General features: G+C 47.6%; 1 protein-coding gene and 1 long non-coding RNA gene across 2 annotated transcripts; both read right to left on the bottom strand.

The window, feature by feature from the left end:
- Positions 1-7,109: 7,109 nt before the first annotated feature.
- Positions 7,110-14,337, bottom strand: MRPL44 (mitochondrial ribosomal protein L44). The gene is made up of 4 exons (XM_074593223.1): positions 14,107-14,337; positions 13,252-13,720; positions 11,644-11,822; positions 7,110-10,511 (listed from the first exon to the last, which is right to left on the bottom strand). Exons 1-4 carry the CDS (start codon positions 14,304-14,306, stop codon positions 10,340-10,342), a joined length of 1,020 nt encoding a protein of 339 aa, XP_074449324.1. The 5' UTR covers positions 14,307-14,337; the 3' UTR covers positions 7,110-10,339.
- Positions 14,338-16,417: 2,080 nt separating this feature from the next.
- Positions 16,418-21,102, bottom strand: LOC141744859 (uncharacterized). The gene is made up of 3 exons (XR_012587605.1): positions 20,977-21,102; positions 17,608-19,807; positions 16,418-16,850 (listed from the first exon to the last, which is right to left on the bottom strand). It is a non-coding gene; the product is annotated as an uncharacterized LOC141744859 (long non-coding RNA).
- Between the last annotated feature and the right edge of the window lie 819 nt (positions 21,103-21,921).

Here is a 21,921-nt window from a genome sequence, read left to right as displayed (position 1 = left end):
CATAACTTATTTCTTGATTTATGAATGAGATTTGTATTTAAAGCCCAGTGTATTTTCAAGTTCCAATTCTTCAGTACCTTTTCCACTTGACGACGAGCATTTCCTGCCTGTTTTCTGTAAAACTCCCATGGGAATGAAGAGAGGCCTTTGTTCCTCTCCACTCATGAATCTAAATTATTGATTAGTCAGTCTAATTTGTGGAAACTACTATCAGTTAGTGCTGTCTTAGAAATGCCTTAGATTTGGCAAAAAGAATTAAACAAGCATCTTCAGTGAGGAAAACACAATATTAAAAGAATATTCTCAACTAGTAATATTCTCAACCAGTGTTCTTTTATTTGCCCATGGTTTACAAAACTCATATAAACTCCTTTAGACTTCCCTAAAATTTTAATTCTTTTAATAAACATGACTTGAAGGCTGATTTGGGGAACACTAGAGCAGAATTAACTGTTCTGAGCAGGCATGCTTTAGTCCTTGTCATTATCCTGAAGCAGTGTTTACAACTGGAATCTACACGCAGAAAACAAGTCCAAAATTTTCTAATTCTCTAAGTCAACCTGAGTATATAAAGAATGAAAAAAGTCAAAAAGGAAGGAAAAAGTGGGCTGAGTCTAAGATGCCAAGACAAGCCACAAAATATTTACCATGCGCTTCATTATCTGAAAGACTGAGATGGTAAATCAGTGACTCCAAGCAACAGTGTTTGAATCTTGCCCGATAAAGAGTTTTGTACGCTGCAGTGAACAAATCAATGAAGGTAACAAGTATCAGCATAAGTAAAAATCATGGAAACATCCATTTGGATTTGAAGTGGGACAAAAAAAAGAAGAGTATCTTAGTGTAAAGTAACGGAGATGGAAATAAAAAAATAGGGAAATTTGGGAAAGAGAGCTTTCAAGTGACAGATATTCAAATAGAATAATAAAGAAATGAGCTATGTAATGTGAATATGGGAAAACGTAATATTTCAGAAATGGACTACAAAAGGAAACCTGATCCTTCAAATTTAGTGTAATGTTTCTCATTACTGTGATTTTAAAATCTAAGATACTGTCACCAACGTTTTCCCCATGAATCCCTGAGAATTTGTCTTGTCCAAACTGTAGTTTCATTATTCACAGAGGAGAAGAGAGAAGGGCTTTATGACTGGCAATATTAACAGGTTAAAAGTAAGAGCACTAACAAGATGCACAACAAACAAAAAACCCCTGGAGAACGTAGCACAGGCTAGTCCAGTCGCAGTGAACAGATATCGATAATCCCTGGTAGCTGCAAATATCCTCTTAAGGGAGGTTCTCTGCAGGAGAAGCCTAGCCTCAATCCATACATGGGAAAAATGCTGCTAAAACTAGCTACATTTTAGCACTTTCTCCATGTCATTTAGTTTGGAAGTAAGAGGACAAACCCTCAAATTGTTGTTTAGAATAATTAATTTAACAAGAAAAGTGAATACACGGACATTAAGGCCTTCAACTGACCGTTTTAACCAACCACAAGCCACAGGTGTAGATACAAACAGCTTAAAAAATTCAAGATTTCTTGCAAGAACGCATTCTCTGGTTAAATGGCAATGACGGGCATGCCTCTTTGAAACAATGGGTGTGAATTTCAATTGAGAATGCAGATTTTGAAAGTATTTGCCAATAAGAAAAACTCTTTCTTAATCAAGAGGAAAAAGAAATGCTCATCAGCATGTGACTTAACCACAATGACTTGACATGAAAAAAAAAGCTTTTTTCATGACGTGACAGGAATACTTAATATTTACTGCTTACATGTTTAAATAAATTAAATTAAAAACAAAACCAAAACCATAAAGATCCAAACAAACAAACAGAAATAAATTAACAATTAAGGCATGGTGGGCATTATAATATTCCACATACTGTGTTTTGGCAACTGGAAAACAGTAAGTGTTCAGAAAATTATTGCAGCCTGACTAGAACAAAACCTTGTTTTGGTTTGGTTTTTCAGTTTGGTTTGTGGACAAGGGAGTTAATGGAAGACAATGAACAAATTCTTTGAAACAGCACAGTGACTGAAAAATTCAGGATAATGTCCACTCAAAGCAATACCCTAGTTATTAAAGAGCAGCGTCTTACTGATATAAACACAAGAATTTGAGAAATACAGCCCCAACGTACAAGAGGTATTTAAACAAATGAAAAAAAGTAAAACAAGTTTCTCCAGACTACCATGGATGAGGAAAACGGGAAGGGAAAAGGAACCTGACAATTGTTTCAGACCTCAGTACTTTATTACTTAAGGTCCAATTTTTCAGCTTCAGTGTATTCATAGCCAGCTTATAAATATTGCTCTGATGCCAGGACTGCCCTTCAGCTTATTTTCCCCTCCCTGCACGTACCTTTGTGCACACAGATAAGTGCCCAACTGAAAAGCACACACGTGCAGGCAAGAGATAGAGGAGGTGCGTGCCCAGCCGTGCCGATAGCTGCCAGCAGCCGCTCCGTGCTGCGCAGCTGGCTCTAAGCGCAGGGCCCGGACCACCACTTGGGTAATTCAGAGTTAGGATTATGAGTGTAACCATTCAAAAATAAAACAATTTAAGTGAAGTAATGCTTAACAGATAAAGGCTTCATAGTAATTAATAAAAAAGTTCCATTGTTACTGACTTAGACATTTGCCAGCGTAAACTCATTTTACGCTCCTACTCTTTCCTTCATGGATACAGATTGCTGTATAAACCTGCCTGTCCAAGGGCTTCATTTTTTTCTGTTTCATCCTCATTATAAACCGAGCACCTAACACTCAATGAATTTTCAGAGCATTGTCCACAATCTCAGCTTTGCTCTGAAGTACCATGTGTTTTCTTTCTTCGCTAGAGCCTCTTAGCACTGCCAGGCAATGCCCACAATTGTCCTCTCCACAACCAGTCTCATCCCCTTGTATAATGAAATAAAAATCACTGTTTGTCAACACAAACTCTTTGGAATGACAGCTTCACATAGAGAGGATGTATTCTTATCCTTCCAAAATGGAAATTATGTTGAAGTATGAAAAGCATTCATTGCAGGTTTCAAAAAGAATCTTATGGTAAGAGTCAGACAATCCAGCAGCAGATTCTGTCACTAACAGCAAATTCCTTCTGCAGTCCGGGGAATTTTTCTCTAGAGGAAAATTTTGCAGCTTATTCCAAATTTTATCGTAGTTTTTTTTTTTTTTAAATCTAGTCCCTGATGGTTTTGTTTACTAGGAAATGATGACTATAGTACTCCAGTCCAGAAAAAATGTTCAATCTTGTTATTTTTTAATTGCCTGTTTTTATCTCTCACAAGGTAATGAGATGAAACAAGTTCAATCTGATCCATGACTGTCTCCTAAACACTTGATCTTACGGCCAAGCTCGCAGTAGGCAATTGAAATAATCAGGTAAGAACTGACAAATGCAACAAGAATCTTTCAAAGAAACAAACCATGAAATAAATTACCTACCTCTGAAACTGGGAATGATCGACAGTTTTGCTGCTGGTCTAGATTTCCAAGAACTCCAGCAGCCCACCTGCTTTTCATGTGGCACAGACTGATCAAGGAAATTACCACAAACCGCACTTCAACATCACGCTTGAAGTCACAGGACACTGAGTGTCAGTGCAGATTCCCAGCAGCTGGGAGAAAATTATGCAATGCCAAGGGCCTTGAAGTGGAATGGGTGTGAGCATCTAGGGGAGGTTCATCCTAAAGTAATAAAAGCAGCAATAGAAGCAATAATGAATTGCCAGAATTGCCACAGGGGCTCCTGCTAAATGCCAGTATGAATGTAATCTGAAATAGCATCGCATGATATTTGAAAGAGAAATGAAATATTTAACATATATTTCTACTGCAAAAGAAACATAAAAGCAAAACTGAACTGCACTCTGATATTGTAAATAGAAAATAATAAGTAAATCGCTCCATCCAAAACCATTAGGCCCCTAGTGGTGAAAGACCAATCAAATCAAAAAAGTAGTTCTTCTAAGCTCATTGCCACAGTCACTACTTGACTGAGGTCTGTGTAATGGAATAAGCAACCTTCAGAAACACAGTTTTAGATTAGGCAATGATTTTTTTTCTGATTAACTGTGAACCAAAAGTTATTTCCATAAACATTTTCAGTTCCTGTCATTTGAAATTAAAGAGAATAATTTTTATTAGCATTCGACTAGCATTCAACAAATGAAACCATCTTCTCTCCGGACTCTTTTCCTCCTTAAACATTCTCTGACGTTGGAGTTATTTCTACAAATCATTTTTTTAGGTTATCGTTTTAAGCACTGATATTTTTGCCAATAACTTAGAGACTAAAAGCTGTGCCTCTTAGTTGTTTGTATTGAAATTATCGTTAGAGTAACTGAATTTCTTTATTGGACCAAGCCAGAACTTTTAAACAAATTATTGCCCTCTCTGGTGGTGGGAATGCTTCCCCCGGTTAATCCTCCTCTTGGACACGACTAATTCTGTAACACTTCCTCGGTTTCATTAGTACTTTCTTACTTACATAGGACTGCCTGCATCAGGGAGAGACTCCACGCGACCAGACTGCAGAATGGCATCCTTGAACTCCAATTACTCTGAATTTTCTCTTGTAGATTTAGGTCTAACGTAGGACAGTCGTGCTCCATTACCGTGCTTCCTTCAGCCTTGAGAAACACTTAATGATTTTTCATTCAATTAGGCTTAATTATTTGTTTGATCTGGCAATATCTGTCAATTACCTCAGAGATAGTAATCACAAATCTAGACATATCCCCACTAAGCTGTCAGCTCAACATGGTACTGGGTCTATTATCACTTACTGTGTACTACGTAAACGGTGGCATCATTCTCTGGAAATTGACAAATGGGCGAGAGCAGAACATTTTAAAACTTCCAAACCTAGATACTTCAGAAACTGATCTCGCACACCAGTCAAAATTGTTTTTTTTTTCCTCACTTCTATAAGGTGGAAAAAATGGCAGTGGTACTTTCCCCCCACCCCACCTAAGTAGCAGCCACAGCCTACAGAAAGAGGCAAATACACTGGCACCAACAAACCAAAGATTTGATTCAATACTTAAAACATGTGTTAATCATGAAACTATAGAATCTGTTGCCAGAAGCGAAGGACTAGAGCTATTGTCTACCTCTACTGAAACAACTTGCATTAAAAAACGTTTAAAAGTTTCTTTGCAGCTGGATATCAAAACATTCTTTCAGAACTTCTTTTTTTGCAAGTATGCATGTTTTTAAGAGTTAGAAATGCTACATAAAAATTGGCCAAGCATTTGAATGTGTATTGCAAATATGATTTTTTAATAGACACTTTTAATAGACCTGCCTATTGATGTGATTAATTTTGGTTGCCTATGTAAAGTACCAAAATTAAGTACTTTAATCCAAAATTATGGCTTCAGGACAAAGAGTATTAAGCTACAAATGTCAGGTAATGATTAATCTAAAATATGTCACTCAAGTTATAAAAATAAATATTGCTCTGATTTATATAAGCCTCTCAGTCTAATTAGGAGAAAACATGGGAGTGCAGAGATATTGAGATGCCCTACGAGGGGGAACTCTCAAGCATGTCCAAAATTCGATTAAATTTTCATCTCACTAGAATTAAACGCAGAATTTTCCCAATGTCAATAAAATCAAGATTTCTTCTGATAAAAGACACCATTATAAGAACACGTGAGCACAACTGGCAATGAATACTTACAGAAGTAAGACATGATTTTTAATTTCCCTATCAGAACAGTGAGGCTCTGTAATTGCTCCAGCTGGAGCAATAGCAGCAAAAGGTGTAATGCTTCTAAAATGGAGCTCAATCTGTTTAGGAAAAGGCTCGTATGACACAGCTGTGATGGTGAGGAATTGCCTTGATCCACGAGGTCCTTGACAGTCGTACAATACCTGCACTGTAGTAATTCAGATAATATATTTGAACATAAAACTGGAAGTTCACAAGCATAGTCACAAGCGTAACTGCCACAGACTGGCAGGAAAATTATACTTATTACACAAAAATAGATAGGGATGATAGTGTTGACTTTCTCCCTAGAGCTACCTTTTTCCCAAAGACCAGCCCCAGTTTTTAGGTGCACCACGAGGAGCTGCATTGCAGTATGCCCTGTCATGCAAAGAATCACTGACAGCCTTCAATGCTCCGATTCTGTCACGCAGATCAACTGTGTTTCCACTACGCAACTTTGCACTACGACAGTGGCTATTTACTGACCAACTCCTGACCATTTTATCTTCCTAATTTATCAACAATTTCTTTGACAAGCTGAAAAGGTAAACACTCAAAACTAGTGCCACTAGATCAGTGGAATCAATTTGAAAAAATAAAAACAATATGTCTTTAGATATTTGCCTCTCTACACTTAATGCATCCCTTAATATTAAACTTCAAAGCTCAGATGTACCTTAGAAGAGAAACCAAATAGTTTAGAGCCTGTTTAAAGTTTACCGCAGCACTCAGTAAAGGACAAGAAAAAGTAGGGCTCTTCTAATGTCTCTGTACCGCATCATCCCTCTCCCCCTGCCCTGCAAAAAAGAATGACAACACATCTTTTGATGTTTTGAATTCTTCGTCGCTTTTTATAGCAATATAACACCAGAGCAACTTATTTAAATTTTTGATTTATCATAAAAAACAAAAGTGTTTGGTACAAGAAATTTCAATTAAAGCTTTAACTTTTCTCTGGCAATTCCAAACTCCAAGTTAACATGGAGATAATTGTATAATGATTGTACTTTAAGCTCCTGCCTTTACGTCACAGGAACAATTAACACAGGAATTATTCCTGGACTTTTTTAGCTTTTTAAGAGAAAATTACAGCAAAACATCTGGTTATTGTAACCATACGAAGCTGCAGTTGAAAACAAGGAGATAGCAGAGTGTTCAGTTACATCACTGAACAGCTCGAGACACAGCAGCAAAAGCACATACTGAGAACAGAAGTAACTTAACAAAAGTGCATGAAAGCACATTAACAAGTTTTTCTCCTAATTACTTAGCCGGGACCAATACAGTAGAACTTCTCTTATGTTTTTTCAAAATAAACATCACCTTTAAAATACTTTCAAGAAAAAGACAAAGGATCTAGATGACAGAAGCAGAGTAATCTAAGACACTGAGTTTACTTAACATTTGAAGTAAAACCAAGTCTAGACCAAAATCAATAGCAAAACTGACTCTGCGTTTAATGGATTAACAGCTAGTGCTCCATTTATTTCATAAATCGACTGGCATACTTATGTGAATTAACATAAAGATCAAGAAAGAAGAGAAAGCTAAAAAAAAGGGTTAGCATAAAGTACTGTACATTTGTCAAAATGTATCTGTTATACACAGATGGCATCACATTTTAGTTAGTGCAGAAGTATTGTTATTTGTGTTCCGCTTTACCAATTATACTTTTCACTTAATAGAAAACATCTTGATTAGGAGATAAGGTTTGAATGAGTTAAAGGAAGGATAAATGCAAATACAGTAACAAACACCTGCATCAGATAAGGTTAAAAGCACACAGAAAAGCATAATCAAAGTTGACTTTTTAGATGATGTTAACCTATTGCAGAATTCCATAAATGCTACAGAAGATATCCTTTTCTACTGTTTAGTAAGTTTATAAATATTCATAACAATCATCAATAAAATGAGTTGTTCAATCGATTGCAAGAACTATCTGTCGTTCCTTTGTGTCAGTCAGTTATTGACAAGCTGCTTGATCTATTGCCTTCTCTGAAAGATAAATAAAATGTGATTTGAGAAAGGAACATAAATGCGCTTGTATGTAGCACCTGGGTCAAAACTAATGCAAGTAGCTTACAAAGTACTTTTCAGACGACAAAACTACCATGGGATCTCATGAACAAAGTTTCTAGTACAAGAAAAGCTGCCATTTGCACCAGACTATGTAGATACTGATTTCTGTAAATCTAACCAATTTTTTAATGTCACCTAGATTTTGTTTACGGCTCCTGATTCGGAAAGAGAAAAGAAAAAAATAAGAAGTTACTAATCTGAAGCATGTAAATGATCCCACTGTTAAAATGGTAAATCTTTAAACAATATACTTAAGTGCCAGACGTTAAAGCACAGATGCCATATAAAACGCTTTTCTGACCTTTGAAGCTTGAAACTAGGGCACATTTTCTTACAAAAACTCCTTTTCCCACTCACACCTCTATAAAAACCCAGTCCTTTCTTTCCACGTCCCCAAACTGTCTTTCTGTTTGTGCTCAAGACGTTCCATATAGGTACAATAAAATTGATTTATGTTGCATTACTCAGTTTTTTTCCAGCACACTATTCAGTAATCCACTTCTCCTACAATAAGCAGATCTTAAATAAATACACTAAATAAACAGCAGATAAATAGAAATAAAAAAAAGCAGATCTTAAATAAATACAGTAAGCCACAGTCAGCAGATCTTAAATATTCTTTTGAGGTAAACTGGCAGAAAATTGCTTTTTTCTCTCTCTTAAAATACATACATAGGTACATAAAAATAGTAGGTAGATCAAACTTTGGATGTAAAAAACCCACCTCCACTATTGTCCTTTTAAAATAGGTAAAGGTAAGAGAAATACCTCATCTGGAAACCAAAAATAGCATGAGTAATTTCTATCCTCTTTTCAGATTCTGATGTTATTCCCCTGGAATACAGTGACCTTATTGGCTTTGCTTATATAAGCGATAATAGATTACCTAGCTGGAATTTTTCACTCAACACAAGCAATTTTATGCATATTTTATGCAAGACCGATCTTCCTGCTCTCCTTTTTATATTCAAGCTTTGGCACATGTAACCTCCCATGCCAAAATGCAGAAGGAAGATTTCGCTGCTCTCCAGCCACATAAGCGTTTTATACATGCTTAAGGTGCACATCACACCAAATATTGAAGACATGCAAATGGCAGACAACCAGTTCTTTTGCTTGAATACACCAATAAATCTGTTTCCATCGGGTAGAGCAGAGTCGGATCCCACTCTCACGCCCGGGGCAGCAGGGAACATGCCACCTGCACTGCACCACAGACCCACCAAGCAGCCACGACCTGTCGATTTATGTGCTCTTCACATAAATCCATCTTGGCAGCCGAAGGCAGGGGATGCATGTTGTTAGGGACAGAAACATCAACCTGTCTGAACGGCACCTGCATTTTTTTTTTCCCCTGATTCGTGAGGGCACATTTACCTGTCGTCTTTCTTTACAACCAGTGTTCACACCAGGACAAGGCAGGAAACACTTCTTTAACCACTGTCCTACGCTCAGCTTCTTCCTTTCTTCCTTCAAGGGCTCAGCCGCAGTTTGCAGTAGACTCACACCATTTCAAAGGAAACAATTCCAGAAGAGTCATGGTCCTCGTGCATCTGTTGTCTCCTGGTACACACACTGAGTTTCTACGACCTTTGACAGGAACATAACGCAGGTACCCGCGTTATTCCTAAGGGTCTTTCCACTTACTTGGAGTTACATTAGAACAGCTACAGATGGTGCAAACAAAACAAATGCTGATTTCACTGAATCCAATACTTCAGGGAGGCGACTGCTTAAACTAAGCAGCCAAAAGACAGGAGAAAAATGAAGTACCTGCACTAAACAGGAAAAGTACCCAAAAAAAAAAAAAAAAGAAAAAAAAAAAGAAGAGAAAGAGAAGGCTTATCGATTAGCCTAGCATTAAACGATGTTCTCCAATTTCTTTGAGTTCAGGCCTTCATGATCCTTATTTTGCTTTTTGCAAAATTTAAAATTAAAAATACACCCTTTTTCAGAGCATGCTTCAACAATAGAAACCAACGTGTCTGGCAAATAAAATTTGTATGCAAGCAGCGAGACCTCAAAAGTGCCATTTGCATTTTTTTAAATTTGACCAACACCAGCATCAATACCATTGACATCGTATGTCATGTTTTCTTAAGGTCAAGGACAAATGAATCCAGATTATATCCAAAGACTGATGTTGCACACGTAATTCAACTCATTAATGATACCCTCAAAACAATCTCCAGGGAACCCCTTACAAAACCTTTTTCTATACAGTGAGACTTCGTCACACATTATTAAATATCACTAAAACCAGCCTCCTGTGAGGTATGGAAACACTTCCCAGCCAAAAGACAAAAATTCAGAAAAAGGATACTTTTGTTATGCTTAGGAAAATGAGCAAATATTAAACTTTGTGCAAAAGTAAAAGACTTTTTATTTTAATACCGTATTTGATTTTAAAATTTCAAGCACTTAAGATCAGAAAACCAAACGACATTTTGCTTTCCTAAATACATCTATACTCAGCATGGAAGACACTAATTCTTAAGAGAAACCAGAAACATCTTTTATTATCTAGTTACTGCTGACAGCCTTCTCAGCTGCCAACCCTTGTTTGGGTTTTGAGTAATCCCAAGGTCTCCTGTTCTCTGTATACCCATAGAGCTTCCGCAGTGCCACGCGGGCAGCTTCTTCCTCTGCAGCAAGCAGCGTTTCTCCAGGACCTTCAGCTATAATCTTCTTATCGCTTGGGGGAAAAAAAAATAATTAAAAACATTTTCATCATAAAATCCTGAGCACTACTGTGTATCAGGAATAAGGGCTGCTAGACTATTTTTCTCTCCAATGTCTGTGGAAACTGAAGGTAACTTCTATATACACACAAATGCAAACATTTCCGTTGGTCTTTCCTGCAAAGATAAGTGATTGTATATTCAACAACGGAAACTCAAATCAGAAATGCGTCCGTTTCCTGGAAGAACACTACTCTGTTCATTTAGATTCCTAACATATCACTGGCAAGAAAGCATTTTAGAACTTCTTCAAAAGGATTCATAGAGAAGTTCTCTATGTTATGAAGTGCATACTCAGCTCTGTTTAATCAACATCTATGGGAACAGTTCATGAAGGGACACCAGGGACTCCAGAAGAAAAACAATCAAAGTTCCTTTCTTTCACATAAGATAATAAACCTTAGAAGGCACATAAACCAAAGCATGATAAATCAGAACAAGTGAAGGCAATCTTCCCATGCGTTTATCTGCAGCTCACTTAGCAAAGCAACAATGATGTGGGGTTTGGTGGAAGAAGGTCCTGTTCTGCTCCAGAGGAGCACTGTTATCCCGGGGCAAGAGACAGGACAGGCACTGACCACGCCGGAGACAAGCACACCAGGGACAACTGCACTTCCCAAGTCTTGGCTAGATACAGATACTCCTCTTGCCTAGACTACAGTGCCCATGATTTGAAAATGAAAAAGCTTCTCTGGAATATAAAACAAGTGTCTCTTCAGTCCCACTTCCCTTGATGTCTGCGTCTCCTTACCCTTCCCTAAGCCCTGGATACAGTTGTGGTCCCTCCAACGCCAGTCAGTTATGGTAATCGCAAAGTTCCTATGTCAGGCCACCCAGAACATACACCCAGGCTCTTTCATGCGCCCAATTTAGACTTTGAAGCCCTTTAGTCAGAGACTGTCCTTTTATGCATCATTACAGCAAGCTACTGCCAACGCTTAAATGGCTGATTTTATGCAGAAGTCACTGTAAGGTTTCTTTTCTGTAAAAACGTGACCGAAGAGCACAAGTAGAAAAGTAAAAGACCATCTTCCCTCCTCCCCTTTACCCCAGCTTAAATCCATTTCACTTTAAATTAATACTAACCAGTACAACCCAACAAAGTACAGTGGCAGAACTGTGCTGACTCCCAACTGCCTGGTAATTCTTGGTTCTGGAGAAGAGATATTCCTCTTGGTCAGTTCTTCCACTAGTAAGCCCATAGGATTTACAACTTCCCAGATCTCAAACAGGTCTTTTCCAATCAGCTGGGGAATGAAAAAATCCTAAACAAAAATATTTAGAAGTTACAATTAATGAGAAAGGTAACAAAGGCTCTAGCTTCTGCTATCTGCTAATAAAAATACAGTATGAAGAGGCATTAATATAGCTGACAATAAAAGGCTGAAACGAAAGACTGAGAAGACGGTAGCTGCTAAAAGTACGAGGTTACATTGCATTTTAACTGAACATTTTTGGATGAAATACCTTTAAGTGCTTGCACTCCTACATGCAAAGCCTATGAACTGCGCCCCTGCTTTATATAAAATGTTTTTTTAAAATTGAAGATATATGTGACCTTACGTGGAATAATTTCATTATTTGATAGTATAGCGCATGGAATATAACACTTTACATTAGCAAGTGTCAGCAAATACTAAAATATCACCATTATAAACCAGAAGTATATGATCTTATGTACTTGACCAGCCTGTGCTTTTTAATGAAGGAAAAAAACCCCACAAAAAACTGCACAACCCCCAAACCCCACCTGATCACCACCATCTCCCCCCGACAGATCTCACTGTTGAATTGTCTTGTGACAGGTATTGTCAAACTTCTGCCAATCTCCCTGGATCTCTGGTCATGAAAGTATAAAACAGTATTTAAATTTTTTACCTTTTTTTCCCCTGTAACTTCCGAGACCCTTAGAATCACAGCATCATAGGGTTGGAAGGGACCTCTGGAGATCATCTAGTCCAACTCCCCTGCCAGAGCAGGGTCACCTAGAGCAGGCTGCACAGCAATGCATCCAGGCGGGTTTGGAATGTCTCCAGAGACGGAGACTCCACCACCTCTCTGGGCAGCCTGTTCCAGGAATCTGCCACCCTCAAAGTAAAGAAGTTCCTCCTCATGTTTAGGTGGAGCTTCCTATGCTCAAGTTTGTGCCCATTACGTCTTGTCCTGCCCCCGGGCACCACTGAAAAGAGCCTGGCCCCATCCTCCTGACACCCACCCTTTAAGTATTTATAAGTGATGATAAAGTCCCCCCTCAGCCATCTTTTTTCCAGACTGAAGAGACCCAAATCCCTCAGCCTTTCTTCATAAGAGAGGTGTTCCAATCCCCTAATCATCTTGGCAGCCCTTTGCTGCACCCTCTCCAGCAGTTCCCTGTCCCTCTTGAACCGGGGAGCCCAGAACTGGACACAGTACTCCAGGTGCAGCCTCACCAAGGCAGAGTGGAAGGGGAGGATGACCTCCCTCGACCTGCTGGCCACACTCCTCTTGATGCACCCCAGGATGCCATTGGCCTTCTTGGCCACGAGGGCACATTGCTGGCTCATGGTCATCCCATTGTCCACCAGGACTCCCAGGTCTCTTTCCACTGAGCTGCTCTTCAGCAGGTCAGCCCCCAACCTGTACTGGTGCATGGGGTTATTCCTTCCCAGACGTTATTGTTGTCAGTACAAAAACATATGATAAGCAATGACGTACCCTGACAAAGATCCCCGTTTTCTCAGGCCCGCTGCTGTCGAGCAAGGCTCCTATCACAGCAAAGAACGTCCTCTGTAGCACATCTGGTGGGACGGGAAACTCTCTGCAAAGTGTCAGGTCCTGTACAGACAGGTTTTGAGCCACATAAGAAACAAGTTCCTGACTGGTAAGAAAATCAACAAGTGCTCCTACCCCCTTTGCAGGTAAATCTGGGTAGGCACCTTCGAAACACTGCGTCAGGTAAGAGCGCGAAAAAGACATCCCTCGCTCAGCGAGTTTGCTATTGTCTTGTAGATTAAGAGCAACCATTTCTTTGTCTATCCCAAGTTCTCGGCGTTTTGCCTCTTCGCTTTCAATATAACAAGAATTAACAAATGCAGTCTTGAGGAGATCAAAAGAAAAGTTTTCATGCAGCCGGTGGCTAAAAGCCTGTATCTCTGCATGGTAATCCCAGTTGGGCTTCTCCGACCTGCGGACAGGGGAAAGAGAACGGATTCATAAACAGAAGCAGCGGTTACCCGCCCTGCAAGCATCACGCCTTTCAGATGACAGAAAGGAACGAAAAACGGAATTATTTTTGAAGATCCGACACAGCATTTAAAGGCCCTGCGGCCAAAGGCCTGTTTCTCTCCCTCAGCACCGCCGGTTCGCCGCCGCGGGCCGTCCCTCGCCGGGCTCAGCCCCGGGGCCAGGCTGCCCTGGGGAACGAGCCCACCGCGCCCCGCCGCCTGGCGAGAAGGTGCTGACACGTGGTGATTTCACCCATTTCTCAGCCTGCTGCACTGCCTTTCCCCGAGCCCGCCGAATCCGCCCGTCCCCCCCGCTCCATCTCCTCAGGGCCGGGCCGGCGCTCACCGCCGCTGAGGGGGCGCCTCCAGCCGCTGCTGCTCAAGGTAGGCTCGCAGCCACCGCTTCTTCTCGCGGCTCGGCGCGGTGCTGAGCCTGAGCCCGGCCCCGGCCCCGGCCCCGGCCCCGGCCCCGGCCCCGGCCCCGGCCCCGGCCCCGGCCCCGGCCAGCAGCCGCCTCGACTCCCGCCAGAGCAGCCGTGCGGCCATGGCAGCGGGTACGGGAGTACCCGTCCCCGCTCCCCCGGGAAACGCGGGCCGCTCCCCGCTCGTTCCGCCCGGAAGCGCTCCCGGCCGGACGGGACCGCCGCGGCGGAAACGGCCCTCCCCACCCTGGCTGCGGCGGGATGGGCGCTGGCCGGGCGCGGCCTTGAGGCGGGGATATTTCGCGGACAGACCGACCGACCGAGCTCCGGGCCGGAGGCAGCGGGGCCTCCGCGTCTCACGGAGAGGGGGCGGCTGTGGGAGCGGGACCTGGTGCCGTGGGACACGGCGCCGGCCGGGCCTGGGCCCCCCCCGCTTCTGCCGGGAACCGTCCTTCCACACGGGGAAAGGAAAGCAGCGGGTGTCTTTAAAGTCTGGTCTTTAGCTGTCGTTGGGGTTTCATTTGCACTTGCAAGAAAAAGCCTGTTCCCGTAAAAGCAGTTTTATTTTTTCTTGTTGCCCGTACAACTCTGTAAGATTTCCAGCAGCTCCAGCGCTTGTTTGCATCACCAAAGTTCATACAGTACAGCTTTAGCTTAAAGGCCATGCTATAAAACTAACAAAAATACAGAAAGTGTGCAAAGCAGCCCCTTCCCTTTGTCTTCTTTCACTAAAAGACAAAGGCACATGCTTTCAACATGGGCGGTAAGGAAACGCGCACAGCAAACGCTGCGAACAGCCAAGGGAGCCGACACAGAGGGAAGAGGGCTCCAGAGCACCGCACCCAACAGCCTGCGGCGGGGAGGCGGGGAAGGGCGCACAGCACCTGTGCAGCGCTGGGCGCGATGCCCTGTTGAACATGATGGCCCATGAAACGTGTGAGCGCAGCACCACCTCGCTGGGCACCCCCAGGACCGAACCATCCAGATCCGCAGGGCTCCTTGCACCAACGCTCCCCTGACAGCCCGGCCTTACCCCAGTGCTGCTCTGGGCCACCAGCAGCGCTAGCCTGCCAGCCACCGCCCTGGCTGGCGGGGCCCCTCTGCACACAGGTAGCCACGGGCCCGGTCTGCGGCCTTGGCTGCTGCAGGGTGAGCTGAGGACATCACTGACAGAGGCCCTGCATCCTTCTCTTCTGCAGCCGCTGGGTACCATCGTCTCCTCACCAGTCTGTGTACTCCCAGAGCCCAGAAATGGCCCTGCACAGCGGCCTAGGTCAGCTGTTCTGGGACAGGACCCCTTTGAAGCACTGTTTCAGTATCACTGCAGGTTTTCTGTACACTGACACTGTTCATTCCCTCCAGCAGCAAGGGCAGCAGAAGGTTTCCTGCCTGCTTTGCTGGCATCACGGCAGGGGTCGGTCACAGCAGAGCTCACGCTTGGCTGGGGACCCCTTGGCTGCTGGGGACACCACTCTCCAGCAGCCCATGAACCCCGCTGGCGCCCAGGGCCGTCCCCTCCATCAGCCGCACCCCGTCTGTGCACAGGGAGCCCCTGTCCCCGGGGCGGCCGTGAAAGCGCCCCCAGCCCCCTCCAGCCCCGAGACACTGGAACCACAACTCTGCAAAGGCCGCAGCTCCCAATAAATGCACACAGAGCTTGGGCGTGAAAAACATGAACACAACTCTTTATTAACAACAACACAACTACCTACAGCTACTAACAACACCACAACTGCCTACAACTACTAAGAACAACACAACCAACTACAAAACACGACTATACACAACTATATACATCTCTTCCTCTTCACACCTCCACTTTCTTTCCTCTGGTCTCTGCACATCTGCCACCCCTGGAAGAAAAACAAGTGGCACGGTCGTTTGGCTAACGAGCAGCACCTTGCTGAGCAGAGCTGGGGCTTCCCCAGCCAGCTCAGCAGCAGCAGCTGCTTCAGGTCAGGCTTCGCCCTGATGGGCATTCGACGGCCACAGCCCTGGGACATGCTGGGGACAGCAGGACTCTGCCACCAGCACTGAGCCCGCCTGGGCTCGGGCTTACGCTTGCCTGTCCTGGCCCTAAGAAACCACTCCCATCCCAAAGCGGACGGGGGCTCAGGGCAGCACGGTGGGGGCGGTTGTGCCGCCAGGACGAGGGGAGCGGGCACCATGTCCCTGCAGCGGGGACCACCCACCCCAGCCCCATCCCCATCCCGATGGCAGGAGACCCTCCCTCCCTGCGGGTAGTGCATGGGGAGCACGTGCCTGTCCTCCTGATGGCGGGTCTACATCCATGGCCTCCTCCTCCTCCCCATCCACCTCCATTTCCTCATCCTCAGGCACATCGATGTCCATGGCCATCTCAAGCTGCATCCACATTTCCACGCTCCTCGCAGCCTCCTCCCCAGCCTCCAGCGCGAATTGGCACATCCTAAGCCGAAAGGCAAGCAGAACAGTGCATTGGTCCTGCCTGCGCAACCCAGCAGACCCGTGGGACAGGGGTCTCCGCACCCCTGCCCCTCTCGCCTCCCGGGGAGAGCTGTGGGCACATCCCCAGCAGGAGCTCCTTGGCCACCAGCACCCACCAGTGCTGGCGCCCCAGTGTCTGCAGCTGGAGGCTCCTGTTCTTCCGTATCTTCTTCATTTCGGGGTGAGGCACGCTCCTGTGGATCTGACAGAGCAGAGAGGGCAGGGGTGAGTGGCCCTGCTCCCTGCCCCATGGGGCCCCAGGCACACACCCCGGGTCCCCCACGCAGACCCTGCCCCCATGCTTCCTGGGCGCCCAGAAGCTCCTTACTCTGTGCAGGCAGCCTTTGGGCTCGGCGCTGCTGCGCTGGCAGGGCTCGGCTCCCACGGCTCCAGCCTGGAAAGGGGCAGCGCAGGCACCAGTTCAGGCTCTGGGCAGCACCCAACTGCTCCCGGCGAGCATCCCTGCAGCACCAGCCCGGGGCACCCTGGGCCGTGTGTGGGGACGTGTCCCCCCGCGCAGGGATGCTGCATCCCAGCAGGGCATGAGGAGCCCAGCAGGGCTTCTCCCAGCCCCTGGCCTCGCAGGGGTGGGGGGAGAGGGGGAGCCAAGCTCCCGGCCCCCCGAGCACCAGGGGGTGCCCACCTCCGGGGAGTGGGGCCATACCTCTGCCAGCACACGCGGATTCTCCTTCATGGTCACAACGCTATGGGAGACGAATTGGGAGCAGGAAGGGAAGGGAAGGGCAGGGCTGGGTCGAGGGTCGGGACTGTCAGGAGCAGGAGTGCAGGGCTGTGTGGGGAGCAGGAGAGAAGGGCTGTCGGGCGCAGGGCAGAGGGGATGCGTTGTGCCCGTTGCCAGGGACTGGCAGTTGCAGATGGAACACGGGCCACGGCAACGGGAGCGCAGTGGGGATGGGGACGAGCCCCCTTAAAGGGGGGGCAGCTTAATACATACATACCCCCCAAAGTTAAGAATCCCGACACATTACACTTCGTTCCTGTCTTCAGTGGCTCTTCCTAACCATGCCGTCATGCCTGGCAGTCACACACACCCCACAGGAAAGTTCTCCAGCTACTTCATGCTGGAGCTGATGTTCACCTCACATTTCATGGCCATCCCTTTCTGGTCTCTGCTCTCGCTCTGCATCTGTACAGCATGTGGGGCTGACCAGTGCCCATGGACCTTTCTCCAGTGACCAGCACATCAGTTAAGGCCACGGTGTTTGGCAGGGCTACCAGGGATGCTTGTGTTCCCTCCAGCTCTAAGGCTGGAAGAGCATTGCCCGTCTCTGCCATGGCAGCAGAAGGAGTTACAACAGCCCTGGACAATCCTGGTGGACTATTGCCGGGGCAGGAATGCTCACAGAAAGTGGTGGAAGGCAGTTGGAAATGCCAAGAAAAACACAGCCTGTCTCCACATACAAGTGCCAGCCCAGTCTCCAGGCAGCCCTCATCGTTCTCCATTCCTTATGGTCTCATCATACAACAGCTCTTACGGGTTAGGAGGTGACCAGCCACAACAGAAGCCCAAAGGCAAAACCCCAGAGCAAACCCAGCTACAACTCCAAAAAACAATTGACAGGTCCCGGTGACACCAAGAGAGTCATCGCAGTCTCTGGGCAGGGCTGGAGCTTGTACTGCTGGTGGCATCTGGGCCAAGGCAGCTCCTTGAGAGCACCCAGCTCTGCTGGGACGGGCGATGCCCTCTGCGCGGGCTCTGAAGACGGCGGGACCCTTGGAGGCCGGGCAGCACAGGGGCAGGTGAGCGGCCCTTGCCCACGGCTGCAGCATCAGGAGTTCCCAGGGCCTGGGCAGGTCCCGTCCAGCGCAGCCCAAGGCCGTTTGCGCTGGCACAGCTCAAGGGAGACCCCGGCTTCTGCTTTCCGGGAGGGACAGGCGGCAGAGGGGGCTCTGCTAAAGATGCTTCCAGCTGTGTGTGGAAAGGCCTCCCACATTTCATCAAGAGCTGGCAATATTTCAGGAAAGCACCCCCTGTCGCTGCTCGGTTTGACTGCATGGCAGCTCAGGGGCTGGGTCCGACGCTCACCTGGGGCTGCCCAGGAAAGTCCCAGGAGGTGACAGCCCTTCTTTTCTACTCCCACTGCTGCTCCGCTCCATCCCTGGCAGAGGGAGCACATCCCCACATTTCAGGCCTCTTTCTGCACAAGTTGGCACCGCTTCCATCCTAAAATTGGGAGTTTTCCCTCTCTACAGCCCCACGGCACTGGGGGTGATGGGCACAAGGACCCGTGGGGGCTCCCTGCAGGGCTGCCCACATTGTCTGCATTCCTTGCCCAGTAAAAAGGGTCCCCTTCTTGCTCTCTCGTAGCAGGGGACACTAAACCCAGGAACCAGCGCTCTGCAGGTTTTTTCGCCACAGCTGTTTCATCTGCACGTTTCCAAGGCCAGGCCTGCAGCCTGAGAACACATCCAAGGTGACATGGACACTCTCACAGTTACACCATTGGAGCCCCTGAAGAGAGGAAATTTGCCACTTTTCAAATGGTCCCCACGGTTTAGGGGGTGCAGCCCCGCTTGTCTTCTCCTCCTGGGCTGGTATCATTTTGTTGAGGAGTCGTCCTAGCAAGAAGATTTAAACATTTGTTAGCAAGCTTCAGTCATTCACACCTTCATTTCTGACAAAACAAAACTACAATGTAGAGCTATTGCATTAAATAAAAACGCACATGAATTATAGTTACCCTCATTTTATGTCATGTATTCAAAAAAATAGAGAAATCATATCTAAAGTTCTTTAACATTCCTTTTTCATTAGTAGCTGTATCTTCAGGTACAACATTTTAGCCACGTAGTCAGCACCCCACTGACTTCATGAAAGCATTCAATTGCTCTCATTCCTTCCTGCAATAACGTTGAGAAGAGACAAACACCTGAGCAATGGGCGCACAAGAACAACTTGGAGCAAAACGACGCTGCTGCGCAGCTGCATCCTCCCCCCTTTGCTGGTGCAGCCACTGATGGGGGCAACCGCGCAAGGGCTGGGGGATCTGCCCCTCTTCTGGCTGCCCCCCAAGGCCGGTTTGCTGCAGGGAGCTGGAAATCCTCCAGCCAGGCTCACGGCGGGGTCCTTCCTGCCTCCTCGGCTCTCGCAGGACAACTGGTGTGGAGCCACCAAGTGAACTCCAGCTTGAAACTGAGCTGGGAGAGAAGAGGGGGGGGTTAAGCCACAGAAAAGTTTCCCCAGCTCCACTTTACAATCTTCCTATGGTTTGAGAAAACCCATAACAATTTAGTGTTGTTTAGACAATTATTCTTCAACCTGATGACCCTCCCCACCCGGGAAGGGGAGTTGGGGAAAGCAAGGAAACACGAGGGTTGAAACAGAAATAGATTTAATAGGATAAGACCAAATAATTGACAATGACACTAAAGAAACAGTATTAATGATGATATTAATACAAGATATACAAGAATTATAGCCAGGCAATTTTATCAGCAGGACGCTCTACACTCCCCATGGAGGACAGCAAATATGGGAGGCCGCGAGCGCTGCGCCTTTGGGAGGAAGGGAAGGGCTCGATCGGAGCAAGGTGGGGAGCAGGTGTGTGTCTGCACTCACCGGTGGGATCCAGGAGTGCCGGAGGGGAAGAGGTCAGACAGCAGCACCCACCACAGGGGCAACGCCAAAAAGCCACGCCGGCCGTGCGCCACAGAGAAACCCCCAGCCCGCCCTCCTGCGGGGACTGTCCCCACGGCACGGGACCGGCAGGGCGTCCCGGCACGGGGCCGTACTCACCCGCAGACTCGGTGCAACCCCTGCAGCTCCACACCACCCGCCTCCTCGTACGTGGCCGCTTTCCCCCAGCTGGAGGACGCGGCCCCAGCTTGGTAAGCGGTGGCGCAGGCGGTGCCCGGTGCCAGCAGCCCGGCCAGGCGCCCTGCCAGCCACCCACGGGGTCGCCGTCAGCGCCCGCACCTCGGGGGACAGAGCCCACCTCCCTCCCGGGCTCACCTGGGCCACCACCGTGCCGGTGCCACCCAGGCACGGCGAGCTGCCCCTTCCACGCAGGACACGCACCAACCTCACGCCGTCCCTCGCCCCTGCCCAGCCCCGCCGCCCTTTGCAGAGAGCCCCAAAGCGCCGCCCCGCCGGGGCAGGGAGCCCACGCGGGGGCAGCCGGGGCACCCCGCATCGGCGCCGCCGGCCCGGGGCCCAGGGCACGGACAGCCGGGGGCGCACGGGCAGCTCGGCACCTACCGGCCACACAGAGAGGGGACCCCGCATCGCCCCCCGCCTCCGCACCCCAGGGAGCGGCCCCTCCCCAGCCCGGCACCCCACAGCCCGACCCCAGCCCGGGCGGCCTTACCCAGGGCCAGCAGCAGCACGGACGTGCCCCGACGCCGCCCCAGCTCGACGCCGCCGCCTCCCACCGGCACGGGGAGCGGGATCGGGCTCCAGCCCCGCCGCTGCCCGCACCCCCGTGGCCGGCAGCTCTCCCCGCCCGCCCCCGCGGGGAGGGCGCCCGGCCCCGGCCGCCGCTAATGAGCGGCTGTGGCCGCGGCTAATGAAGGAGCGGGCGGGGCCGCAGCTCCCGAGCGCCCGGGGGCAGCCCCGTGCCCGCAGCCCCGGCCCCCCGCGTCCCCCCGCATCCTGCACCCCCGGCCCGCACAGCATCGCCCCCCCTCCGCACTCTGCCAGCACCCACGGCTCCCCGCATCCCGCCACCCTGCGCCCAGGGCCCCACCGCACCCCTGCACCAGCTCCTCTCCCCAAAGCCCCCCACAGCCTGTGCTGCCCACTCCATGTTCTCCCCTCATCCTCGTACCAGCCATTCCCAAGGATGTCATGTCCCTCGGGGGATTAGTTGGGATTTTGCATCTCTGGGGCCTCATCCTGGCTCATGCCCCGTCCGTCCCTACAGGGAAGGGCTGTGGCTTCTACAGCGCTGCAGGCGAGTGTCCTGCAGCCACCGAGGGGCAGGAAGCCCCTAAGGCACAGGGAGTCTGAGGGTCTCCCCAGGAGCACCGCGTACAGCTCAGCACAGTCGCCACCAAAAATGTAGCAGATTTTGAGACTGACCAAGGGATGTTTAAACCGACCACGGTGCCCATCCCTGGAAACATTCAAGGTCGGGTTGGATGGGGCTCTGAGCAATCTGATCTAGTTGAAGATGTCCCTGCTAACTGGGGGGGGGCTGGACTAGATGACCTTTACAGGTCCCTTCCAACCCAACACATTCTATGATTGTAGGTGGGGACACCAGGCCAGCTTCCCATCCCCGCACCGGGAACAACCCCACAGCATGCAGGGG

Source organism: Larus michahellis, chromosome 6, assembly GCF_964199755.1.
Source record: "Larus michahellis chromosome 6, bLarMic1.1, whole genome shotgun sequence".
NCBI classification, from domain to species: domain Eukaryota; kingdom Metazoa; phylum Chordata; class Aves; order Charadriiformes; family Laridae; genus Larus; species Larus michahellis.
This window is presented reverse-complemented; position numbering and strand designations above follow the sequence as displayed.